Source organism: Capricornis sumatraensis, chromosome 15, assembly GCF_032405125.1.
Source record: "Capricornis sumatraensis isolate serow.1 chromosome 15, serow.2, whole genome shotgun sequence".
Taxonomy (NCBI): domain Eukaryota; kingdom Metazoa; phylum Chordata; class Mammalia; order Artiodactyla; family Bovidae; genus Capricornis; species Capricornis sumatraensis.
In genome coordinates, this window is record NC_091083.1 from 40,148,393 (window position 1) to 40,170,085 (window position 21,693).

The 21,693-nt window shown below is 41.1% G+C and overlaps 1 protein-coding gene across 3 annotated transcripts in view; it reads right to left on the reverse strand.

Moving 5' to 3' along the window:
- Window positions 1–16,412, reverse strand: part of RAB18 (RAB18, member RAS oncogene family) — a 28,759-nt gene extending 12,347 nt beyond the window's left edge. For all 3 annotated transcript variants that reach the window (XM_068987002.1, XM_068987001.1, XM_068987003.1), the window contains exons 1-2: window positions 16,306–16,412; window positions 11,250–11,305 (exon numbers count right to left, since the gene is read on the reverse strand). In XM_068987002.1, the coding sequence (XP_068843103.1) occupies window positions 11,250–11,305; window positions 16,306–16,373 (124 nt within the window). In that variant the 5' untranslated portion in view covers window positions 16,374–16,412. The remainder of the gene's footprint in view (window positions 1–11,249; window positions 11,306–16,305) is intronic.
- Window positions 16,413–21,693: the final 5,281 nt, after the last annotated feature.

Here is a 21,693-nt window from a genome sequence, read left to right on the forward strand (position 1 = left end):
AAATGCAGACGAGGAAAATGGTTTTGACTTGGTCAAGGTACTAAATGAAGGCAATTAGACATTTAATAGAGACAGCCTGTCATATATACTCTATAGTTAAATTCTCAAGGTTCTTCAAAGAAAATACAAAGAACTTATTTTCCCTTAAACACCTAAGACAACATGCCCAAGGGCAGACTGGCCTTCCTGCTAGCCTCCAGCTATGTATTCTACCCAGGAAAAGAAACTGCATGTTCCAGTGGGCTTGTGCTCTCCTCCCTTCCCCCTTCCTCTTTCTCTTTTATACTTCCTTGCATTGTTTTCTTGGCAGTCTAATGACTGTCTCTGAATAACTGTCTCTAAATTACTCTTCTGACAGATTTGAAACCTACAGATAACACCCTCAGGAAACACTCCCCCTGGAGTCCCACCATCCAAGTTAAGAGACAAGCAGCCTGAAAGGGTATTTCATCTACACCCAGGACCTTCAGTTTCCATTTATCCTCCCTTGGTTCCTCTGCTGAATCTGGTGTGCAGACATTGACCCCTTTAGCTCTTACATGCTCAATCTGCCTTTTCACCATGTCTGGGTCTTGTATTTTGCAAGTGGCTATTAATTTGCCTTTATTGGTGGCAGCAGTGGGAATCTTTCTGATAAATTTGATTTTGCCAGCTTCTCACTGTATTTGATTAAACTATCTTTTCAACCGCATGTGGATGACAAACAAGGAGGTCATAAAAGAAGCAGACTATTTAGGAAAAAGACTCCTTCCTGTCTCTCCTCCTCTACAGCACTGAGCACTTCTGTGAGCCAATATGCAGGGTTCCCCCAACAACAGCCAATTCTTTGACTTTCTGGGGACACCAGATGTGTGTCCCACGATTCAATTCAGTTCTGACATCATCTTCCTGACGTTAAAAGGCAGATCCCACAGGATAAAAGTGCAGTCCCACAAGACTGCCACACCCCACATCAGAGGCCAGTCTCACATCCAGGTTATTACCTGTGCTTCTGACCAACTGGCTATAAACTAGAGGTTTCCACTTAGATTAATTTAGATAGTAGTTAGATTAATTTGAGATAGTGGCTCAAAGAACGTAGAACACAGTCTACTGATTTACTAGATTATCATTCTATTAGAAAAGGACACAACCCAGGAACAGCCAGATGGCAGAGATGCACAGGGCACAGTGTGGGGAACTGGCAGAGCTCTCACGCCCTCTCCACGCATGTCATCCTCCCAGTATCTCCATGTGTTCTCCAACACAGCGCTCTCTGAATCCATGGGCTTTCTTATGGAGGCTTGGCTGGTTAAATCTTTTGCCTTTGATGATTAAACAAACAAAATCTCCAGCTCCTTGCCCCACCCTGGGAGTAAGGAAGGTAAACTAGAGCTAAAGTTCCAACCCTTTAATCACATGGTTGGTTTTCCTCTAGGCTTAGAGGCTTTCTAGAAGTCACATCGGTAATATAAATTCAGGTGTAGTTGAAAAAGGCCTGTTATGAAAATACAAAAAACATCCTGGGAATTCCCTAGCAGTGCAGAGATTAGGATTTGGTGCTTTCACTACTGGGGCCTGGGTTCACTTCCTGGTTGGGGAACTAAGATCCTATAAGGAAAAAAAGGAAAGAAAGAATAGATAAACAAAAGACATCTTTAATGATCTTATCACTTAAGAAAATCCAAGTGTAGAGCAGAAAGCAACACAACATTGTGAAGTAATTATTCTGCAATTAAAAATAATTTAAATTGTAAAAAATGATAATAAAAAAGAAAATCCAGTAGTTTAGGAGTTCTGTGGCAAGAATCAAACATATATTTCTTAACATAAACTATAAAATCACAGAACTGTTGCTTCAGCTTTTCTCTAATTGTTCATTTGGGCTTGCATTTTTAATACAATATTCAATTCTGTTCCTTTGCAGGAATCTTTCCTTAGGCACAGGCCTATTTTATAAAGGTTAAATTGGCTAAAATTAGGTAATATAATCAACAAAGCCTTTGAAATAAGCAATAAGTGAGACATGAAAATTTACCAAAGGCATATTAACTGCACCACAAAGAAATACCAATGAATGGGAAACCAAAACACAACAATGGAATCATCTGCCTTACCAAAGATGAAAAAGCAATCAAGAGAAGCTGACTCAGAACTAGCAAAGATGTGAAAACTAGCAAAGAATATTAAGAACAATTATAACCATATATCACATGTTTAGAAAGTTAAGCAGATATAAGCTAGATTTAAAAAATCCAAAACAAACATCCAGAGACGAAAATGACAACATCTGAGGTTAAAAAAAGAATACACAGGATGAGATTAACAGCAGATTAAGACAATGCAGAAAAAAACAAAATTGAATACATAAGAAAACCCCATAGCTAACATCATACTCATTGATAAAGAACTGAAAGCTTTCCCTCTCAGATCAGAACAAGATTAAGAATGTCTACTCTTACCACTTCTGTTCTCAGAGTATTGGAAGTCCTAGCCAGAGCAATTAGGCAAGAAAAGGAAATAAAAGGTATCCAAACTGGGAACGAAGAAGTAAAATCATCTCTGTTCACAGACCACATGTAGACAACATTTCTTATATGTAGAAAATTCTAATGACTCTATTCCACACACATACAAAAATACTGTTATAGCTATTAAGTGAATTCAGCAAAGTTACAGGATATAACACCAACATGCAAAAATCCACTGCATTTCCATATCCTAGTAATAAACAATCCAAAAATAAAATTTAAAAAATCATTTCATTTACAATAGCATCAAAAAATAAAATATTTTAAAAATAGATGACGACGATACTACTATTCAGGAATAAACCTAACCAAGAAGCTTAAATATTTATACACTGAAAACTTCAAAACACTGATGAAAGAAATTAAAGAAGACACAAGTAAGTGAAAGACATGTTGCGTTCATGAGTTGGAAGGCCTAATATTGTTAAGATAACAATATTCCCCAAAGTAATCTACAGATCCAATGCAATCCAATAAAAATTCTAACAGCATTTTTGCAGAATGGAAAAGCTGACATTCAAATTCATACAGAATTACAAGAGGCATTAAATAACAAAACAGCACTGAAAAAAATTGAGGACTCGAACTTTACAACTTCAAAACTGACTCAAAACTACAATAACTAAAATAAACAGTGCCAGCATAAAGGACATTTAAACCAACGGAATAGAGAGGCCAGAAATAAACCATCACATATACAGCCAATTGACTGTAAACAAGGAACCCAAGAACATTCAGTAGAGAAAGCACAGTTTTTTCTATAAATGGTGCTCAGAAAATTAGATGTTCACAAACAGAAGAATGAAGTTGGACCCTTACCTTACACCATATACAATTAGCACAAAATGTATCAAAGACCTAAATGTAAAACCTAGATCTTAAAAACGCTTAGAAAACAAAGGAAAAATATTTTCACGACATCGGATTTGGTGATGATTTTTTTGGCTATCACACCAGGAAGACAGGCAACAAAAGAAAAGTAGATAATCTGGATTTCATCAAAATAAAAAACTTATGTGCATCGAAGGACAACATCAAGGGGGTATGAAAAAAAAATCTCACAAAATGGGAGCGGCCCCAACTGGAGAGCCTGTGCTACAACTAGAGAAGCCAGTGCACCGCGACACTGAGCCCGCTTCCTCCAGAGCCTGTGCCCCACGAGAGAGGCCCATGCAGTGCAGCCCAAAATTCTAAAAAGAGAGAGAGAAAAAATATTTGAAAGCCAAAGAGTTGACTCATTGGTGAAGACTCTGATGCTGGGAGGGATTGGGGGCAGGAGGAGAAGGGTGAGATAGTTGGATGGCATCACTGACTCGATGGACTTGAGTTTGGGTGAACTCCGGGAGTTGGTGATGGACAGGGAGACCTGGCGTGCTGCGATTCATGGGGTCGCAAAGAGTCAGATACAACTGAGTGACTGAACTGAACTGTCTGATAAGGGATTAGTATTCTAATATGAAGAATGACTATATAACTCAACAACAGAAAGCCTGATTCAAAAACGGGTAAAGGATCTGAACAGACAATCCTTCAAATAATAAACACAAATGGCCAACAAGCACATTAAAAGATGCTTAACATCATTATCCATTAAGGAAATGCAAATTAAAACCACACTGAGACACTATCATAATGGATTAAAAACTATTATAAAAGAAAAAACAAAAAATAACAAGCATTGACAAGGACATAATTAGAATGCTTGTGCGTTGCTGGTAGGAATGTAAAATGGTTCAGCCACTGTGAAAAATAGCCTGGTGGGTCCGCAGAAAGCTAAAAATAGAACTAACATATAACACAGCAATTCTACTCTTAGGTATAGACCCAAAGAACTGACAACAGGAACTCAAACAGATACTTGTACAATGTTCACAGCAGCTGTTATTCACAAAAGGCAAAAAGTGGAAGCAATTCAAGTGTCCACGGAGAGATGAAAGGATAAACAAAATGTGGTATGTACATGCAATGTAACATTATTAGTCATAAAATGGAATGAAATTCTGATTTATGCTACAACACAGATGAACCTTAAACATATTATGCTAAGTGAAATAAGCCAATTACAAAGGACAAATACTGTATGAGTCTACAAATATTATGAGTCTAATACAAGGTTTCTATAGACTAGGCAAGTTCACAGAGACAGAAGGTAGAAAAGGTTACCAGGGACTGAGGGGAAACGCCGAGTGGGAGTTACTGCTTAACTGGGGGAGCTTCTACTTGAGGTGAGGAAAAAGTTCTAGAAGTAGATAGTACTGATGGCTGCAAAACAACATGAACATACTCACTGCCACTGAACTATAGAAAAATGGGTAAAAAAGTAAATTGAAATGTTATGCATAATTTTACCACAATAAAAAATAGATTAACTAGAGAAGCCTAAACTATGGAAGAAACTGAATCTGTGGATAAAACCTTTCCATGAGAAAACTTCAAGCCCCAAATGAATTTCACAAACATTTAAATAATAACCCATTATAAACAAACTCTTCCAGAAAACTGAAGAGGAATGAGTATTTCCTTAATCTATGAATTCTAAATACCTAATACCAAAACCAGACAAAGACACTACAATTAAAGGAAACTAAAGATTAATATCCCTCATGAATATAAAGCCCTAAACAAAATTTCGTAAGTAATCCAAACGTGTAAAAGAACAATACACCACAACAAAGAGATGTTACCTCAGAAATGAAAGGTTCATTCAACACTGAAAAAAAGAAAAAAAAAATCATTGTGGACTTTACTAAACTAAAAAAGAAACTTCATATGATCATCTCAAGAGATGTGGAAAATACATTTAACAAAATGCAACACCATTCCTAATGAAAAGTAAAAGTGTTAGTCCGGCTCTTAGTAAAAGTTGTGTCCGACTCTTAGCAACCCCGTGGACTGAGGCTGCCAGGCTCCTCTGTCCATGGAATTCTCCAGGCCAAGAATACTGGAAATGGTAACCACTGCCTTCTCCATGGGATCTTCCTGACCCAGGGATCAAACCTAGGTTTCCTGGATTGCAGGTGGATTCTTTACTGTCTAAGCCACCAGAGAAGCCTGTTCCTAATGAAACCTCTCAGCAAACTAGAAATAGAAGGACATTTCCTCAACCTTATAAAGATGCTACCAGAAAACTACTAGAGATCATCAGTGAATTTAGTAAAGTTGCAGGATACATACACAAAAATTGCTAGCATTCCTATATACTAACAATGAAAGATAAGGACAGATTGAAGAAACAATCCCATTTTCCATCAAAACAAAAAGAAAATAACCTAGGAATAAACCTCCCCAACAAAGGTCCGTCTAGTCAAGGCTATGGTTTTTCCAGTGGTCATGTACGGATGTGAGAGTTGTTGGACTATAAATAGAGTTGAGTGTGGAAGAATGGATGCTTTTGAACTGTGGTGTTGGAGAAGACTCTTGAGAGACCCTTGGACTGCAAGGAGATTCAACTAGTTCATCTGAAAGGAGATCAGTCCTGGGTGTTCTTTGGAAGGATTGATGTTGAAGCTGAAACTCCAATACTTTGGCCACTTCATGCAAAGAGTTGACTCATTTGAGAAGACCCTGACGCTAGGAAAGATTGAGGGCAGGAGGAGAAGGGGACGACAGAGGATGAGACAGTTAGATGGCATTGCCGACTCAATGGACATGAGTTTGGGTAAACTCCAGGAGTTGGTGATGGACAGGGAGGCCTGGCATGCTGCAGTTCATGGGGTTGCAAAGAGTTGGACACGACTGAGTGACTGAACTGAACTGAAACCTCCCCAAGGAGGCAAAAGAGCTGCACACAGAAAACTGTAAGAAACTAGATGAAAGAAATCAAAGGTGACGCAAGTGTAGACATACCATGTTCGTGGACTGGAAGAATCAATGTTGCAATATACCAAATCCAGAAATATATCAAACAAAGTAAGTAAAGACTTAACTAGGAAAGCAAGGACATTTCAGTATAAAAAGGTTGGTCAACCGTAAGTCAGAGCTGAAAAGCACATGGGGGGAAAAAGACTGGAAAAAAAGAAAATTTATATATGATGAAGACCATTTGACATTATTCGAAATAACGAGATGTCAGAGCCATATTTACTGCTTTACTCTATTTAAAATGTTTACCTAAATGAAATTATATGAAATAGAATAGTTCTTTTTTTCTTTAGGTTATATCACATTTCCAAGTATTTTAACAAGTTTATGTTATGGCATTAAACAAGATGTATTAGCTGCTTTCTATTTTCATTAAGTCATCTTTCTGTTATGTAAGCTCAAACGATAAAGTAACATGTGGATGGAGATCTTATATCTGCCCTTAGAAGCCAAAATGTGAAAGGGAAGTCGCTCTGTCGTGTTGGACTCTTTGCGACCCTGTGGACTGTAGCCTACCAGGCTCCTTCGTCCACGGGATTTTCCAGGCAAGAATACTGGAGTGGGTTGCCATTTCCTTCTCCAGGGGATCATCCCGACCTAGGGATTGAACTTGGGTGTCCCACATTGTAGGCAGATGCTTTACTGGGAAGCCAAAATGGGTATCTTTAAAAACCTACTAAGGAGGTAATAAGAATCACTGACCTAAGTCAAACAACAACCAGAATTCGTCTAACTTTAGCTGAAATGCATCAACCCTCACAAAATAATTTAGCATTTGTAACAATTTTAAGTCTTACAAATTAAGAAGTAGATTGTGAACCTGTCTTAAGTAGAGAACCAGTTCTAAATTTTATCTTTATTTGAAAGGTTTTACTTAAAGCACTTTTTGTATTCAAAGGTTTCTTTAGGAAGCGTAAATTAAACAAACAAACAAACAAAATACATGAAGAAAATTGTGGTGTTTTACTCAGACTAGATCTAACATCCACGCTTAAATTCAACCAACTGTATCTAATGGAGCTGATTAAGTACTTCAGATAAAGACATGATTAAGCATCATCTTTTGGCCTGGCTATGGAAAAAAGAAAAATCTAATGTCTCCCCCCCCCTTGGCCCCCGCCACAAAACATTCCCATGTAACAAAAGCCTGGTCAAAATATTCTTACAGTTTTGTCTATGTGTGTGTTTATTTTTTGTTAGAAATGTTACCTTGGATTATATCATTAAATATTGGCTGTTTCATTATGTTTCTTCAAGATGAAAACAGACTATGTAACAATCTTCTTTTGTGATTTCCATATTTTCTCACTCGAATTTAACATTCTTATTTATTTGGGTAAATTCTACCCACTCATCCATTTCTAGCTTATTGTTCTTTAATGTGTTTTCCACAGTCTCTACTGTCCCTTGTGAGCCCTCCAATTTCATCTTCACTTCAGCCATAGTTTTATCTTATTTTTCTTTCCACTCAGCCAGCTTACACTGCACTTTCTCATGTAGTCACACTGTCTCTTCCCTGACCTCATACCATTGTTTTGTGCTCTCGCTGATAAATATTTTCATTAAGGGTCTTAAATTCATGGCAAGATGTTGGGTCATTATTTTCATCTTCTTTACAGCAATATTTTTCTCTGATGAATATTCTTCACCTGCCCTTTGTTTTTTCATTCCTTTAATGGCAGTAGCGGCCTTGAGCTGGATTCTTTCTGCCAAGTCATCACTGAAAGTGATGATGTTTTCCTGGACGAGCTGTCTACAGGAAGCTAATGCAGAAGGCCATAGTGGGATGAGTTCTGCACGAGCAAAATTCTGTTTTGATTCAGGGTTTTACATGAGAATCAGTTAGCTATTTACTTCTCAGCATCCAGAGGAGATAGAAGGCCTTAACATTAGTCAAAGGCATCACCTCCTCTTGTCTGCGTGACTCCTTGTTTGGTTTCATTTCCCAACTTCTCAAAATCAAACCAGCGGCAGGGAAACTCCTGCCATTGGCTTGAGAAGCCATCCTGCTTTTACAAAGGCTAACAGGTTTTGCACCTCAAGGTGGGCCTCTCAAACTCATGAAGCATCTCCTGCTGGCCCCAAGCTCTGCAGCCACGGCACCGGCCACTTTCTCCCACAGGCGGCCTGCCTCGTCTCCGCTGCTTCAGGCAGCCGTTCCCCTGTTTTGTGGCTTAGTAGACCATGGGGTCTGTATTTTAGTTTTTCCCTCTTTGTTGTTAATAGCCAATTCCCAGAAAGCAGAAGAAAATGCCAACTTAACAGTACCATCTTCAAACCCAAAATCCAACAATTAACCTTAGTATTTTATACATGATAGAAACTTGAATGTCTCACTACATTACTGAAAGATAAAGGTGTGCTTTACTTACTATTATACTGTGAGGTAAAATACTGACTTTCCACAAAATACTATTTTTCACATGGCCATTAACAACTGAGATAATTATTTTTATCTCAAAACCTCATGTGTATATTGGTTATAACCTAGGGCAGAAAATTATCTGATGCCAAAATGTAAAAGATTCTTTTCAAGACCCAGGGTCGACTGGGGGAACAAATTATGAATGTTCTCTCAGTATGCTACAATCTTAGTATTTGTTTTTAAAGCAGAACCTTTTTAGCAATAAAGACAACAAACCATCTGTCAATCTGTAAGAGACCAATGACATTTGGGTTTGAAAGGAAGACAATTTATACTATGGGCTCCCCTGGCAGTGGTAAAAAATCTGCCTGCCAATGCAGGAAATGAGGATTTGATCCCTGGGATAGGAAGAATCTCTGGAGAAAGAATGGCAACCCACTCCAGTATTCTTGCCTGGGAAATCCCAAGTAGAGGACAGGCTATGGGGTCCATGGTGTCACAGAGTCAGACATGACTTAGAGCTTAAATAACAAGTTTATATTATATATAGGATCATTCCCTTAGTATTTAACTCTAGGCACATTTTTTTTCCTGCCAGTTACTATTCTTCTACTCTCTGCTTATCCAATACCAGGGATGTTCTGAGTAAAATCAAGTTTTATTAATAGCTCATTTTTTAAAGAAGCAAATAATGTATCAAAACCAAATTAAACAGATTTTGAACTAGTAGTGTTTTAAATGATTCCATTTTCATACATAACTAAATCTGTCAATGCTAACATGTCATTCAAAAGGGAAGTAATGCCTGATACAATGTATCAAATTTAGAGGCACCATGAGATCATGTTGGCAGAAATGAAGGAGAGCCTTTCCTCCGTTGTTGTTTAGTCACTAAGTCCTGTCCGACTCTTTGTGACCTCAAGGACTGTAGCCCGTCAGGCTTCTCTGTCCTCCACCATCTCTCGGAGTTTGCTCAGACTCATGTCCAAAGCTCTTCCTCGCAGAATTCTAAGTAAGAAATGTAAATGGAAAGATGGAATTTGAAAAACCACGGTTCAACCACCACCGGACTTGGAATGACAGTGGACAGGAAGAGACATGGTGCACTCCATCTAAGTAACCGAATCCAATCACCACTAATTGCACCAACACACACCACGCTCTGAGAAGCACTGCTGAGGAATTCCTGCCCAAAGTGCACAACCTGAGTCTAACCATGAGGACACGTGGACAACTGCAGTGGAAGCATATTCTACAGGACGACTGGCCTGCACAGGCCCTTCAAAAATGCCAAGGCCACAAAGATAGAAAGAATGAAGAACTGTTCAGATTAAAAGAGACTAAGGAAAAATGACAGCAAAATTCAATGTAGGATCCTGGACTGGACTCTGGACCAGAAACAATTCTTTCCTTTGGTATATATATTAGCGGGGCAACTGATAAAAATCTATCTGTATACAGGAGAACTGTATCCATGCTCATCAAGGAAACATACATTGAAGTACTTACAGACACTGAAGATACTGAATGCAATTTTCTCTCAAACAATTCGAAAAAAGCAAGAATACTGTGTATGTGTATATGGAGAGAATGCTAAAGCATATGTGATAAATGTGAACATTTCAGGAATCTGATTAAGACACTTTCCCTAATTGTAATACAAGATCAGATCTTTACTACACTCTCCTCATCAGATCACGAAATTTTAGAGCTGGAAGAAAAATGTATTCTCTTGCCCAAATTACTCCCAACTTACAGATGAGGACAAGGAAGTTAATGACTTGCTCAAGGTGACAACGTTCAAGGCAGAGCTGAGACGCTCATACTACTCTGACTCAGCTCTTCCTACTACTGCCAGTTGTCTCTTGTACCTTTACATTGTCATCTACTCCCTAAACATGTGATACCAAATCATCTAGCTCTGTCTTCTCATATATTCTAATAAGCTGGTGTGGCAAACCACTTTCAGGCAATCTAAACTTCAGTTTTTAAAAGGCACTTATGTGCACAGTCTTCAATAACTAATATCAATAAATATGTTGCCAGAAACATGTTGGATACTATATGAAATGCTAAAAATACAAAACTAACACACTCTACTGTGAGTGACACAGCGAGGTCCATTATGACAGACACCACGTTTATATCATTGATCACCATAACCCACCTCTTAGGAGAGTGCCTGGCATACAATAAACATTCAAATGACTGCATGCTGCTAAATAAAAGACATCCCACAGCACAAGAATGTGTATAAAGATAATCATAACATCCTCAGTGTTAACAAAGAACCATAAGACAACAGCAAAGGAAGTTATATTTTTGCTTGATCAGATCTACAAATATTTTGGAAACTGAATGACTACCAAAGGTAACACTGAAAGACAAGTTAAGATTTTGACAGACATGGAAGCAGTGGGGTAGTGAGAGGATGGGGAGGAGGAGTTAGAGAAAACAGCCTGAAGGCAAGAAAGTATTTGGCATTTCTATTAAATTTTTAAACATGGGCTTACCTATTGTTGCTGCAAGTTCTGGATCAAAAGTATCATCTGTGAACCTCAAGAGCAGGCTAAAAGAGATGTCAAAAAGACAGATTAGTAATTCAACTTTTCTTTCTAAACACTTGATAAATCTTCCTGATTGCTGTATTTTGTCACAAGTTAGACACAATTTCAAAGAGCTAATGTAGTCAGTTTCCAGAAACATGGCCTCACTGCAGGTACATTCAGAGGAATTAAATTATTGGAAAGGCAATTAAAGAATCCCCAAAGCAAAGTAGTTTACTAGAAAACTTATTTCCCATGCTCCATTTCCTAAGTGTGAAAAGAGGTTTTTGTTTTTGTTTTATGTAACTGTACTGGTATGCCCTTCTGAGAAAATGGTATTTGCAAACATGTAACGCTTTAACTGACATGGACAAAAGAGGAAGAGGAAGTCTCTTGGAATGCAACAAATTAAATTTTTAAGAAATCTAATGTGTCATCCACTCAGGTAAAAACGGAAATGTGTGAAGTCGAGCAATTTGAAACAAGTAGTCTGACTTTCACTGAAGTGGGAAGAAGAGATACAATAAAAGTAAGGGCTGAAGGTCACATGCTGGCCAGAGTAGGTTTCCTCCGGCAATGCTGGGTAAGGTGCATGAAATCTGGTAGCAATATTCAGCTACCAAAGGCTGTCAACGAAAGGAATGGCAGGAACTGCTCTATATTTTGAAAAGTTAATGCCAGCAAAAAAAGAAAAAAAAACTAAGAAAATCAACAGAAGACAACTGCCATGATTACAGTAAGAGGTAATGAAGGACTACGCCTGGGAAACAGTAAAGCAAGGAAGGCAGGCATGAAGTGAAAGGAAAGATAATCACAAAAGTACTCTGAGATTTTATCTTCCAGAATTATTTCATTTAATATAAGGCTGAAATGTCAATTATTAGAAGTTCTTCAAAAATAAAACCTAAGTTTTTGTTAAAGCCCTTTCAGTTCATTTCAGTCGCTCAGTTGTGTCCAACTTTTTGCAACCACATCAACCGCAGCATGCCAGGCCTCCCTGTCCATCACCAACTCCCGGAGTTCACACAAACTCATGTCCATCGAGTTGGTGATGCCATCCAGCCATCTCATCCTCTGTCGTCCCCTTCTCTTCCTGCCCCCAATCCCTCCCAGCATCAGAGTCTTTTCAATGAGTCAGCTCTTTGCATGAGGTGGCCAAAGTATTGGAGTTTCAGCTTTAGCATCAGTCCTTCCAAAGAACAACCAGGACTGATCTCCTTTAGGATGGACTGGTTGGATCTCCTTGCTTTTAGATTTATAAAATTAATAAATCTCCCCTCACATTATCCCTAAGTAGGATGAGACCATTCTATTAACTTAATTGCATTAATAAGATCAAGACAATAACTATCTTATGTCTCCATTGCAGGGGACAAAAAAATGTATGACTATTTCTATAGACTGTAATTACTGCTGCTAAAGATTTTTTTTTTTTTTTTTTTTGGTCCACAGGGTATACTGCAAAACATTATGGCCTCTTGGCACTTTCCTAACCCAGCGTCATTAATTCAGTTTGAAGAACTAACTCTCCCTTTCCCAGTTTTGCTTTCTGGTGATCACAAAACCAGCACGACAAAAGCAAAGTAAGACAAAAGCATCAAATTGGAGCTTTTTCTACTTAACACTGAACTATAACTAATTTTATTTAATTCCAACATGAATTAGGTGACAGCACTAATAAGAATCTTGAAAGACTACTCATAAAAATTTTCTTCTCTCCCCAACATTAAACTTCAAATTAGGGAAGCCAAAAAATTTCAGTTACTCATAATTTAAGAATAGAGAAGTTGTGCATTATACTCATGTCACCAAAGAAAATATAACAAAAACGTAGACCCTTACCTAGCACTAGTGGTAATGATACCATAACAGTAACATAAATGATAGCAACAGTATGGGCTATTATTCATTGAACTTGGACAACGAGCCAGATACTGAGCCTGGGGGTTTTCTTATATAATTACTAATCCTTAAAACATCACTTGTCATTAACGGTATTTCGCCAGGAAAGGCAAGAATGTAAAACAACAAATTTTAATACAGGCACTGAGGATAAGGCAGCAGATTTTAGCTATGGCTACACTGTCAGATGAAAATGTATCCTAAATTCTACATGTGGATTTTCTAGGTAGGGAGTCTATTTCTCTACTAGATTTTGAAAGGAATCCACAACCCGAAAATGTTAAGCAACACTGTTCTAAAGCATGTATGGTCAAGCCTTCATTTTCAACGGTTAAGGAGCAAAATACAGAGCTGTAGATAGAAGGAGTAACTCCTGCTCTTCCACTTGGAAGAGACCAAATGTATAATTAATCAGTGCAATTATAACTAAGCTGCATTTCTCAGTTTACAAATGAAACTGGTCAAAAAGGACAGGGATGTAAGAGACACAGAAGGGACAGCAAAGTAAATAACAACAGGTCTCTATAATCCCTTCCAGTTCTGAAGCACCTTGCTACTTCTTTACTTCACCATGCGCTAGCCACAGAATCCAAGAATATTACACATTTAACACTAGATAGGTTTGAGAGATTTCTACTCCAACCTCACTTTTGAAACAAAGAGATGAAGGCCTAGAGTGTCTGAGTGTCACACACAAGGTCACACAAATGGCAGCACCAGTTTCATCATTCTGATCTCCTGGCTGCTCTCACACGTTAATTAACTCTAAGTATAAAATAAACTGGAAAAATAACCCACTAGTTTGAATGTGTTAAGATCTCCTTTGTTGTGCAATGATTTCTCAACAACACACGTGATACCTCACTTTCATTAACTCTAGATTTACAGAGAAATAGAAACTATTGGTCAGAACAATCCTGTAGGATTATATTGATGTCAAATGTTTTTGTACTAACTCACCTTAAAAAGCATGCTACACTAAATTGCTTCAGTCATGTCCAACTCTTGGCGACTCCATGGACTGTAGCCTGCCACGCTCCTCTGTCCATGGGATTCTCCAGGCAAGAATACTGGAGTGGGTTGCCATTTCCTTCTCGAGGGGATCTTCCCAAACCAGGAATCGAACCCAGGTCTCCTGCGTTGCACGCAGATGTTTTTACTGACTGATCTATGAGGGAAGCCAGGCTTCTGAAGAGTCATTTTATCTAGGAAAATAAGCGTTCCAAGTTTTTTTCCAGAGCATGTGTCCACCAGTAATGTGTAACCAGCTGGAAAGATAAGGTAGCTTTTTCCCTAAATGCAATCCCTTCTTCAAAGAGGTAAGGGTGTTAAAATTTTGCAGTGAGCTTTTGAGGTGAGAAAAAGCTTGGAGCAGATAAGCTCCAAATAAATTTGTTTGCCAGGAGGGAACCAAGGAAACCAATAAATCCACTTAACAGATTTTACTCCAGAGAAAGAATATCAACTTTCACTGTTTAGCAACTACAGAACAATAACAACAACAGGAGTGTTTACTTTGGGCTTCCCTGGTGGCTCAGATGGTAAAGAATCCACCTGCAAGGCAGGAGACATGGGTTCAGTCCCTGGGTTGGGAAGATCACCTGGAGAAGTGAACAGCTACCCACTCCAGTCTTCTGGCCTGGAGAATTCCATTGGACTGTATAGTCCATGGGGCTGCAAGAGTGGAGCATGACAAAGTGAGCTTCACTCAATCATCCATCCAATACATTTAGAATAGGCACCAACCAACCATGTTTTGGGCTGAACCACACAAAACAACATCCAACCAGTCTTGACTTCAAATTCAGCAATTTCATATGCCTTAACCTAAACGAGGGTCACATCTCAAGAAGAAAAAAGGGTCACGTGGCCAGGGAATTCCTAAGACAATGTTCACATATTACTTAACTTTTTAACTCTCACATATACTAGACAGTGATGATGAAAATGATATTAGCCCTTTAAATAACACATACACACACACAATCATACTATTTTTTTTTAGTCCGCAGTGTTTCATTTCTTTATTCCTTGTTACATACAAATTTCTCATTCCAATACAAAAAGTACATCAAAAGAGGGAAACTATGAAAATATACTATCATGCTTTAAAAGTACATAAAGCTACAGAACACATTACAATTTCAAATGCTTAAATATCTTAAAAAAAAAAAAGATCTCATGAAGTAATTTGAAAGATAAGCTTATAAGGAGGCATAGCTAAAATATGCAATTGTTTACAGCTTCTGGAATTTGAATCTTATTTAAAGATCAAGGCAGCCTGGGACACACCCTACTCATAATCGGATGACAAAGATAACTTCACCTGGAGAAACTTTGCTCTAAGACCTGGATAAAATCACAGCTCTCGCCCAACACCCAGCAGGCTCCACGTCTTCCCTATTACTCAACCTTAACTACTGTCAACATCATTCCCCCCTCTCCCGCAAAAACCGTCAGGAAATAAAAGACACATACTAACGTGTTTCGTTACCTCTATATGACGTGGCAGAGCAAGAAACAATTACACTGGATTCTCAAAAGTGGTCCACAGCTTAAGCTCCTGCATCTTAGACCAAAGTGAATTATTTAAGCAGTCAGAAGACTGATGAGTTCTTTCACAGCTGACTCATTAAAAAAAAAAAAAAAGAATAATTGGCTACGGGGTGCACCCAAATAGGCCAGGAATGCGACCTATGGCGTCACGAAACTTGCTGTGCAGAACTTCAGGTATTTAGAGAAAGCCCGACAGAAATCCCACGATGGTCAAGTCACAAGCTCTCCGCTCGCGGGGTGACAGGCAGCTCGATCCCCGGGGCCGGGAGGCCTCTTCCCTCCGCTGGACTCGGGCCCCGACCCGCCCGCCACGCCCTAGGCGCCTCTGCGGCGGCGACCCGGCCGGCCCAGCGGCGCCCTCGGAATCGCTCTTCTCCGGGTGCGACAGGAGGGGACGCGATCCAGGGAACCAGGCCGGGCCGAGGCCGCGGGGCCGCGAGCCGAGTTCGCCCCGTCAGGCCCGGCCCGCCGCCGTTTACCGTTCCCGCCGCGGCCCCAGGAAACAAGCCGCCACCGAGGAGGAAAGACCCCGCCACTGTCGTCACGAACCGCAGACCCCTCTCACCTGGACTTGCCCACGCCGCTCTCGCCGATGATGAGGATCTTCAGGGTGGTCAGCACGTCCTCGTCCATCCTGACCCTGCTCCGCACCGCGAGCAGCTGGCCGCCCCTTCCGCTCCTCAGCCCTTCCCCTCTACCGGGGCGAGCTGCCGCGCATGCGCCCCGCCCCGCCCGGGGCCACCTTCCTTTCACACCGGGTGTTTAGCTTTCGCAGGAGCCCGGGACGCCCCAGTTCCGCCTGGAGGTAGAGCTCTGAGTCTGCGTAAAACCCGGAGGTCCGGGCTTCCTTCCGGGGAGGGACCGTCTTCCCTCGCGCAAGCGCAGAGGAAGAGAGCCCGAATTCGGTTTCACGCACTTCTCAAGAGTATTTCTCCTGCCTCAAGTTAACGTAACCGTCCTTTCCTGGTGCTTGGAAGACGTGTGAGTTAGGGGCATATAGTGCTCTTTTATATCAGTAGCTGCTCAGAACAGCTGCACTGCAGTGGGAAGTCTTGTGCGTGAAGGCATGATTATCTTAATTTTAGTTCCAACCACCGTGTATGCTGTGTGCTTAGTCGCTCAGTCGTGTCCGACTCTTTGCGACCCCATGGACTATAGCCCCCCAGGCTCCTCTGACCGTGGAGATTCTCCAGGCAAGAATACTAGAGTGGGTTGCCATGCCCTCCTCCCTCCGGCGGATCTTCCCCACCCAGGGATCGAACCCAGGTATCCCACATTGCAGGCGGATTTTTTTTTTTTTTTAACACCGTCTAAACATCAGGGTCGCAAAGAGTCGGACACGACTGAGCGACTGAACTGAAACTGAACTGAAAACATCAGGGAAGCCCAAGAATACTGGAGTGGGTAGCCTATCCCTTTTCCAGAGGATTCTTCCCACCCAGGAATCTAACCGGTCTCCTGTATTGCAGGCGGAGTCTTCACTGCCTGAACTACCAAGGAAGCTCATAGTCATAGGGAACATTTTTAAGACTGGAAGTTTGGGATGACCTATGAGCAAGCCTAGTTTGGAGGAGGGGATTGTAATTATGAAACGACTTAGAAGTGTGACGGGAGGGCGCCCTAAATCTGTGCTGTCTGCAAACGTTCCCACAGCAGCAGCAGGTTCAGAGGGGGCCAGGTCAGCAAGGGGAAAAAAATGATCAAATTTGGACCATTGCCTCTTCTGCTTCTTTTTCTTTTCCTCTCAGCATCAGGGAAGAGAAGACTTAGAAATGCTGCTTACAGGATTCACATGCTCTGAACAGGTGGCAACATGAGCACTGTGAGTCACAGCTTGTCCAGGAGTGCTCCTACCCAAGTATGAGAGGCCTTTGTGGCTACAATTCAGGTGCTGCTGGTGAGAAAGAGTTCTACAGCATTCCTCCCCTCCCCATAAACTCCATTGGCCCCTGGCTAAGCAGAGGTTCCAGAACAACACCCTACCTTCCGGGTATCTTCCTACCTCCATTGTTGTGCACAGGAACTTTGGTTTGCAGTGAGTGAGGAGATTGTTCCTTTGTTAGTTGTATTGATAAGGTCCTGGGGACTTGGGGGCTTCCTTGGTGGCTCAATTGTGAAAGAATCTGCCTGCAGTGCAGAAGACTTGAGTTTGAGATCCCTGAGTTGGAAAGAACCCCTGGAGAAGGGAACAGCAACCCACTCCAGTATTCTGGCCTGGAGAATTCCATGGACAGAGGATCCTGGTGCCCTTCAGTCCATGGAGTCGCAAAGAGTTGGACACGACTAATCAACTAACACCTGGGGTCTTGGGAGAGATGCGAGAGGGAGAGTCTGAGGAGTGGGTAGCTGGCCACTTGGGTGAGATTTCAGCCCTTAGGACGAGAGAGGTCAGGATCAAGAGCTGGAGGAGCCAGATGAGGCTTTGTTATTTGATGCAGACAGTGCTGTTTCAAGGCCCACAGGACAGTATAGCTGAGACTGGGAAGATGGTCTTGTGTTTTAATTCCACATTTGACCCTTGTTCAGTCAGTCATGTCTGACTCTTTGCAACCGCGTGGACTGCAACATGCCAGGCTTCCCTGTCCATCATCATCTCCTGGAGTTTGCTCAAACTCATGTCCATTGAATAGTCGATGATACTATCTAACCATCTCATTCTCATTTGACCCTATATCTGTTACAACACACACAATATCACTTCCTACCCAGGAATTCATTCTTCAACAAAAGGTGTGCTCATGTGCACTCTTGGATTTCACCCATGTTGCCACCATAGCCCATCACCCAGAAGCAGCTGGGCTGATAAAACTGGAAGGGCCTAATGCAGGCTCCATTGTAGTGCCAGCAGGTGCTATATCCTGATGATATCTGGTGAGGTTGGGGTGCTGTCCTACAGAATGCAGCCTACCAATGATGCTTCTGCTTTCCTAACAGACTCATAGTCCATGGAGAGCATCTGACTTCCCAGGTCTGGGTTACTTGTTCTGCCTATGTGGTTCCCACCATGGCCCCTGCTCTCTCTGGGCTCTGGTCGCACTATTTCCTGCCTCTTCCCCTTCAGATCTCGAGTGGGGAAGACTTCCTACTGTGTTCATCTCTGAGTTTATCCTTTGCTGGTTGCCCTCCCTTGACCACAATGCTGTAAATAGCCCTCTTAATGATAAGTGTCTTGAGACATATGAACTGGATTGTTTCTTGCTGGGACCCTGACTGACAACAGCCAGTCTCTTTACATCTTCACTGTGAACTGAACACCTAATATTAATCCCACTTTACAATTAAAGAGTCAGAGCCTCACAGGGTTGAGGTGGTTTCCCCTGGGTCAGAAGACTGGGGGCTGAGAACGGAATGCAGCTGTCCTAATAGGCTCATTTACTCCTATTAGCATCATCACTGTGCACACTTTAGCTGAACTGGAAGAGTTTATTTCACCCGTTCCTGGTAATGGGAAGGGAAGTCCTGACTCCTCTGGTTATTTTCTAGTTTCATCTTTTAACCATCAACAAGACAGAAAGGAAGAGAATATGACTTTGGAGAATACTGATTCAATGGATATGAGTTCTTGGCTATGCAGATACTTGCATTATGTTCATTTTTACCAGTGACTAGAGTTTCTTAGATATTTCATGTTGATAATATTTTCAGTTCAAAATGCTGTGTGAGATGTCTGATATTTGAACATGGGGCAGAATAGATGGACCACGATTCAAGGCAGGCAGTAGATTTTCTTGAAGTCATACTAAATGAACAGTTAAAATTCAGACTGAATAATAAGATGATGACTGTGGTGCCCATGGTTAATAACTCAGAGTAAGAAAAGCCAACTAAAGATAAGCTAGCAAAGTATTTCAACAGAGAATATATTAGAGGTGAGTTTGTTTTTTTAATGTAAACTTAATTGTGACTTTTTAATCAATGTAATATGAGAATCTAAAATAGAGATAAACTAGTATGGATATACCTGGAAGCAAAATTACAGAGTGGCCAAACTCTTGTCCTGTGAAGATACTTGAATTCTAGTCCTGGCTTTGCTACATAATGACTCTATAACTACTGACAAGTCACTTAGTCTTTCTGACATGTTTCCTCATGTAAAAGTAAAGACTTGGGAAGGTGACGTAATAAGAAATACATGCTTGGTCTCCACCCACATTTCCTGACACAGAGCTCTTAAACCCCTTGTAACTTCCTGAGTGGTGAGACCAATATGAACCTCTAACAGAGAGTCACCCAACCCTATGGGATTTCCTAGGCAATAGGCACATCTTTTGTTCTAATGAGGCAATACTCTGTGGGCTCCTGGATGGCTTCAGGTTGGGACTGGTCACCAGAAAGAGTATTTATAGTTTCCGATTAAACGATTCTCAATATCGAGCCCAGAAGTTAATTAATAAAAGGACAGTGCACATAAACGCTGTATTAGAAGAGGAGGGTTACAGCACAGCCAAAGAAATAAAAGAGAAAGTGAAGGACGAAGGCATCGAGAGGCCACATGAATGGATGGGAGGGAGGAGGACACTGAAATGGTGACAACCAGAGCAGATCAGAGAACTGGCATAGGTGAAGAAAAGGGCAGGTTAAGGAGGAATCTTAACCAACACTAAGCAGTTGTTTCCAGGGTCTTAAAATGGCTTACTGCCACAAGACTGTGCTTTTCAGTCCTCAAGCCTAGCCTCAAAAGAACAAGTAGCTTACAGTAAACTCTCTTAGGTCCCTTCCAACTCAGCATTTTACTAATCTTGGTAACTGAGTTGAAGAGCAAAACATAACAAGCACCTACTCCTTGAAGAATCCATTGATCATGTTAGGAATGTGTAAGCTAGAGTACAGGCTAAAGTGAAAGAAAGTGAAAGTTACTCAGTTGTGTCCAACTTTTATAGTCCATAGAATTCTCCAGGCCAGAATACTGGAGTGGGTAGTCTTTCCCTTCTCCAGGGGATCTTCCCAACCCAGGGACTGAACCCAGGTCTCCTGCATTGCAGGCAGATTCTTTACCAGCTGAGCCACAAGGGAAGCTCAAGGATACTGGAGTGGGTAGCTTATCCCTTCTCCAGCAGCTCTTCTCAACCCAGGAACTGAACTAGGGTCTCCTGCATTGCAGGTGGATTCTTTATGAACTGAGTTATCAGGGAAGCCCGTAGGGAGTACAGCTAAGCTGCTGTAATAAAGAGACCTCAGAATACAGTAGTTCAGATAAGAAAGGTGTTCATTTCTTTCCTACTTAATAGTTCAGAGAGACCTGGGTAGTAGGGGTGTAGGGGTAGGGGCAGATGGCTGTATTCCATATAGCGAGTCAGACCCAAGCTGTAGGGTTGATTGACCAATCTCAAGTTATGGTTTCCGATTCTGGATCCATTTCTGTTGCTGTTGCTTCCCATCCAGGGAGAAGGGGAAGAAATGAAGTCCAGAGAAGGAACTTACCTTTAACTCAGTAGTGCCAGAGTTGACATACTTACTTCACAGCTCTTTGGCCTGAGGTCTTCTCCAAGCCATATGCCGTGTGTGTCATGTGTTCAGTCGTGTCTGACTCTGACCCTGTGAACTGTAGCCCGCCAGGCTTCTCCTCTGTCCATGGGATTCTCTAGGCATGAATACTGGAGCAGGTTGCCATTTCCTACTCCATGGGATCTTCCCAACCCAGGGATCGAACCTGGGTCTCTTGCATCTCTGCACCCACAGGTGGATTCTTTACCACTGCACCACCTAGGAACTATTTACTTTTCAGAGTCCTCAAATAGCTGCTCCAAATATACATTCCAGGTTTTATAACTTCATTCAGTGGGAGGAAAATGGTAGAATATACTTATTCCCTCTTACCTGAAACTGAATCCCTTGACCTTTGGAGTTTGGAATTTCTGGCTCTCGAGGAACTAAAAAGCCTCTTGATGAAAGTAAAAGAGGAGAGTGAAAAAGTTGGCTTAAAGCTCAACATTCAGAAAACGAAGATCATGGC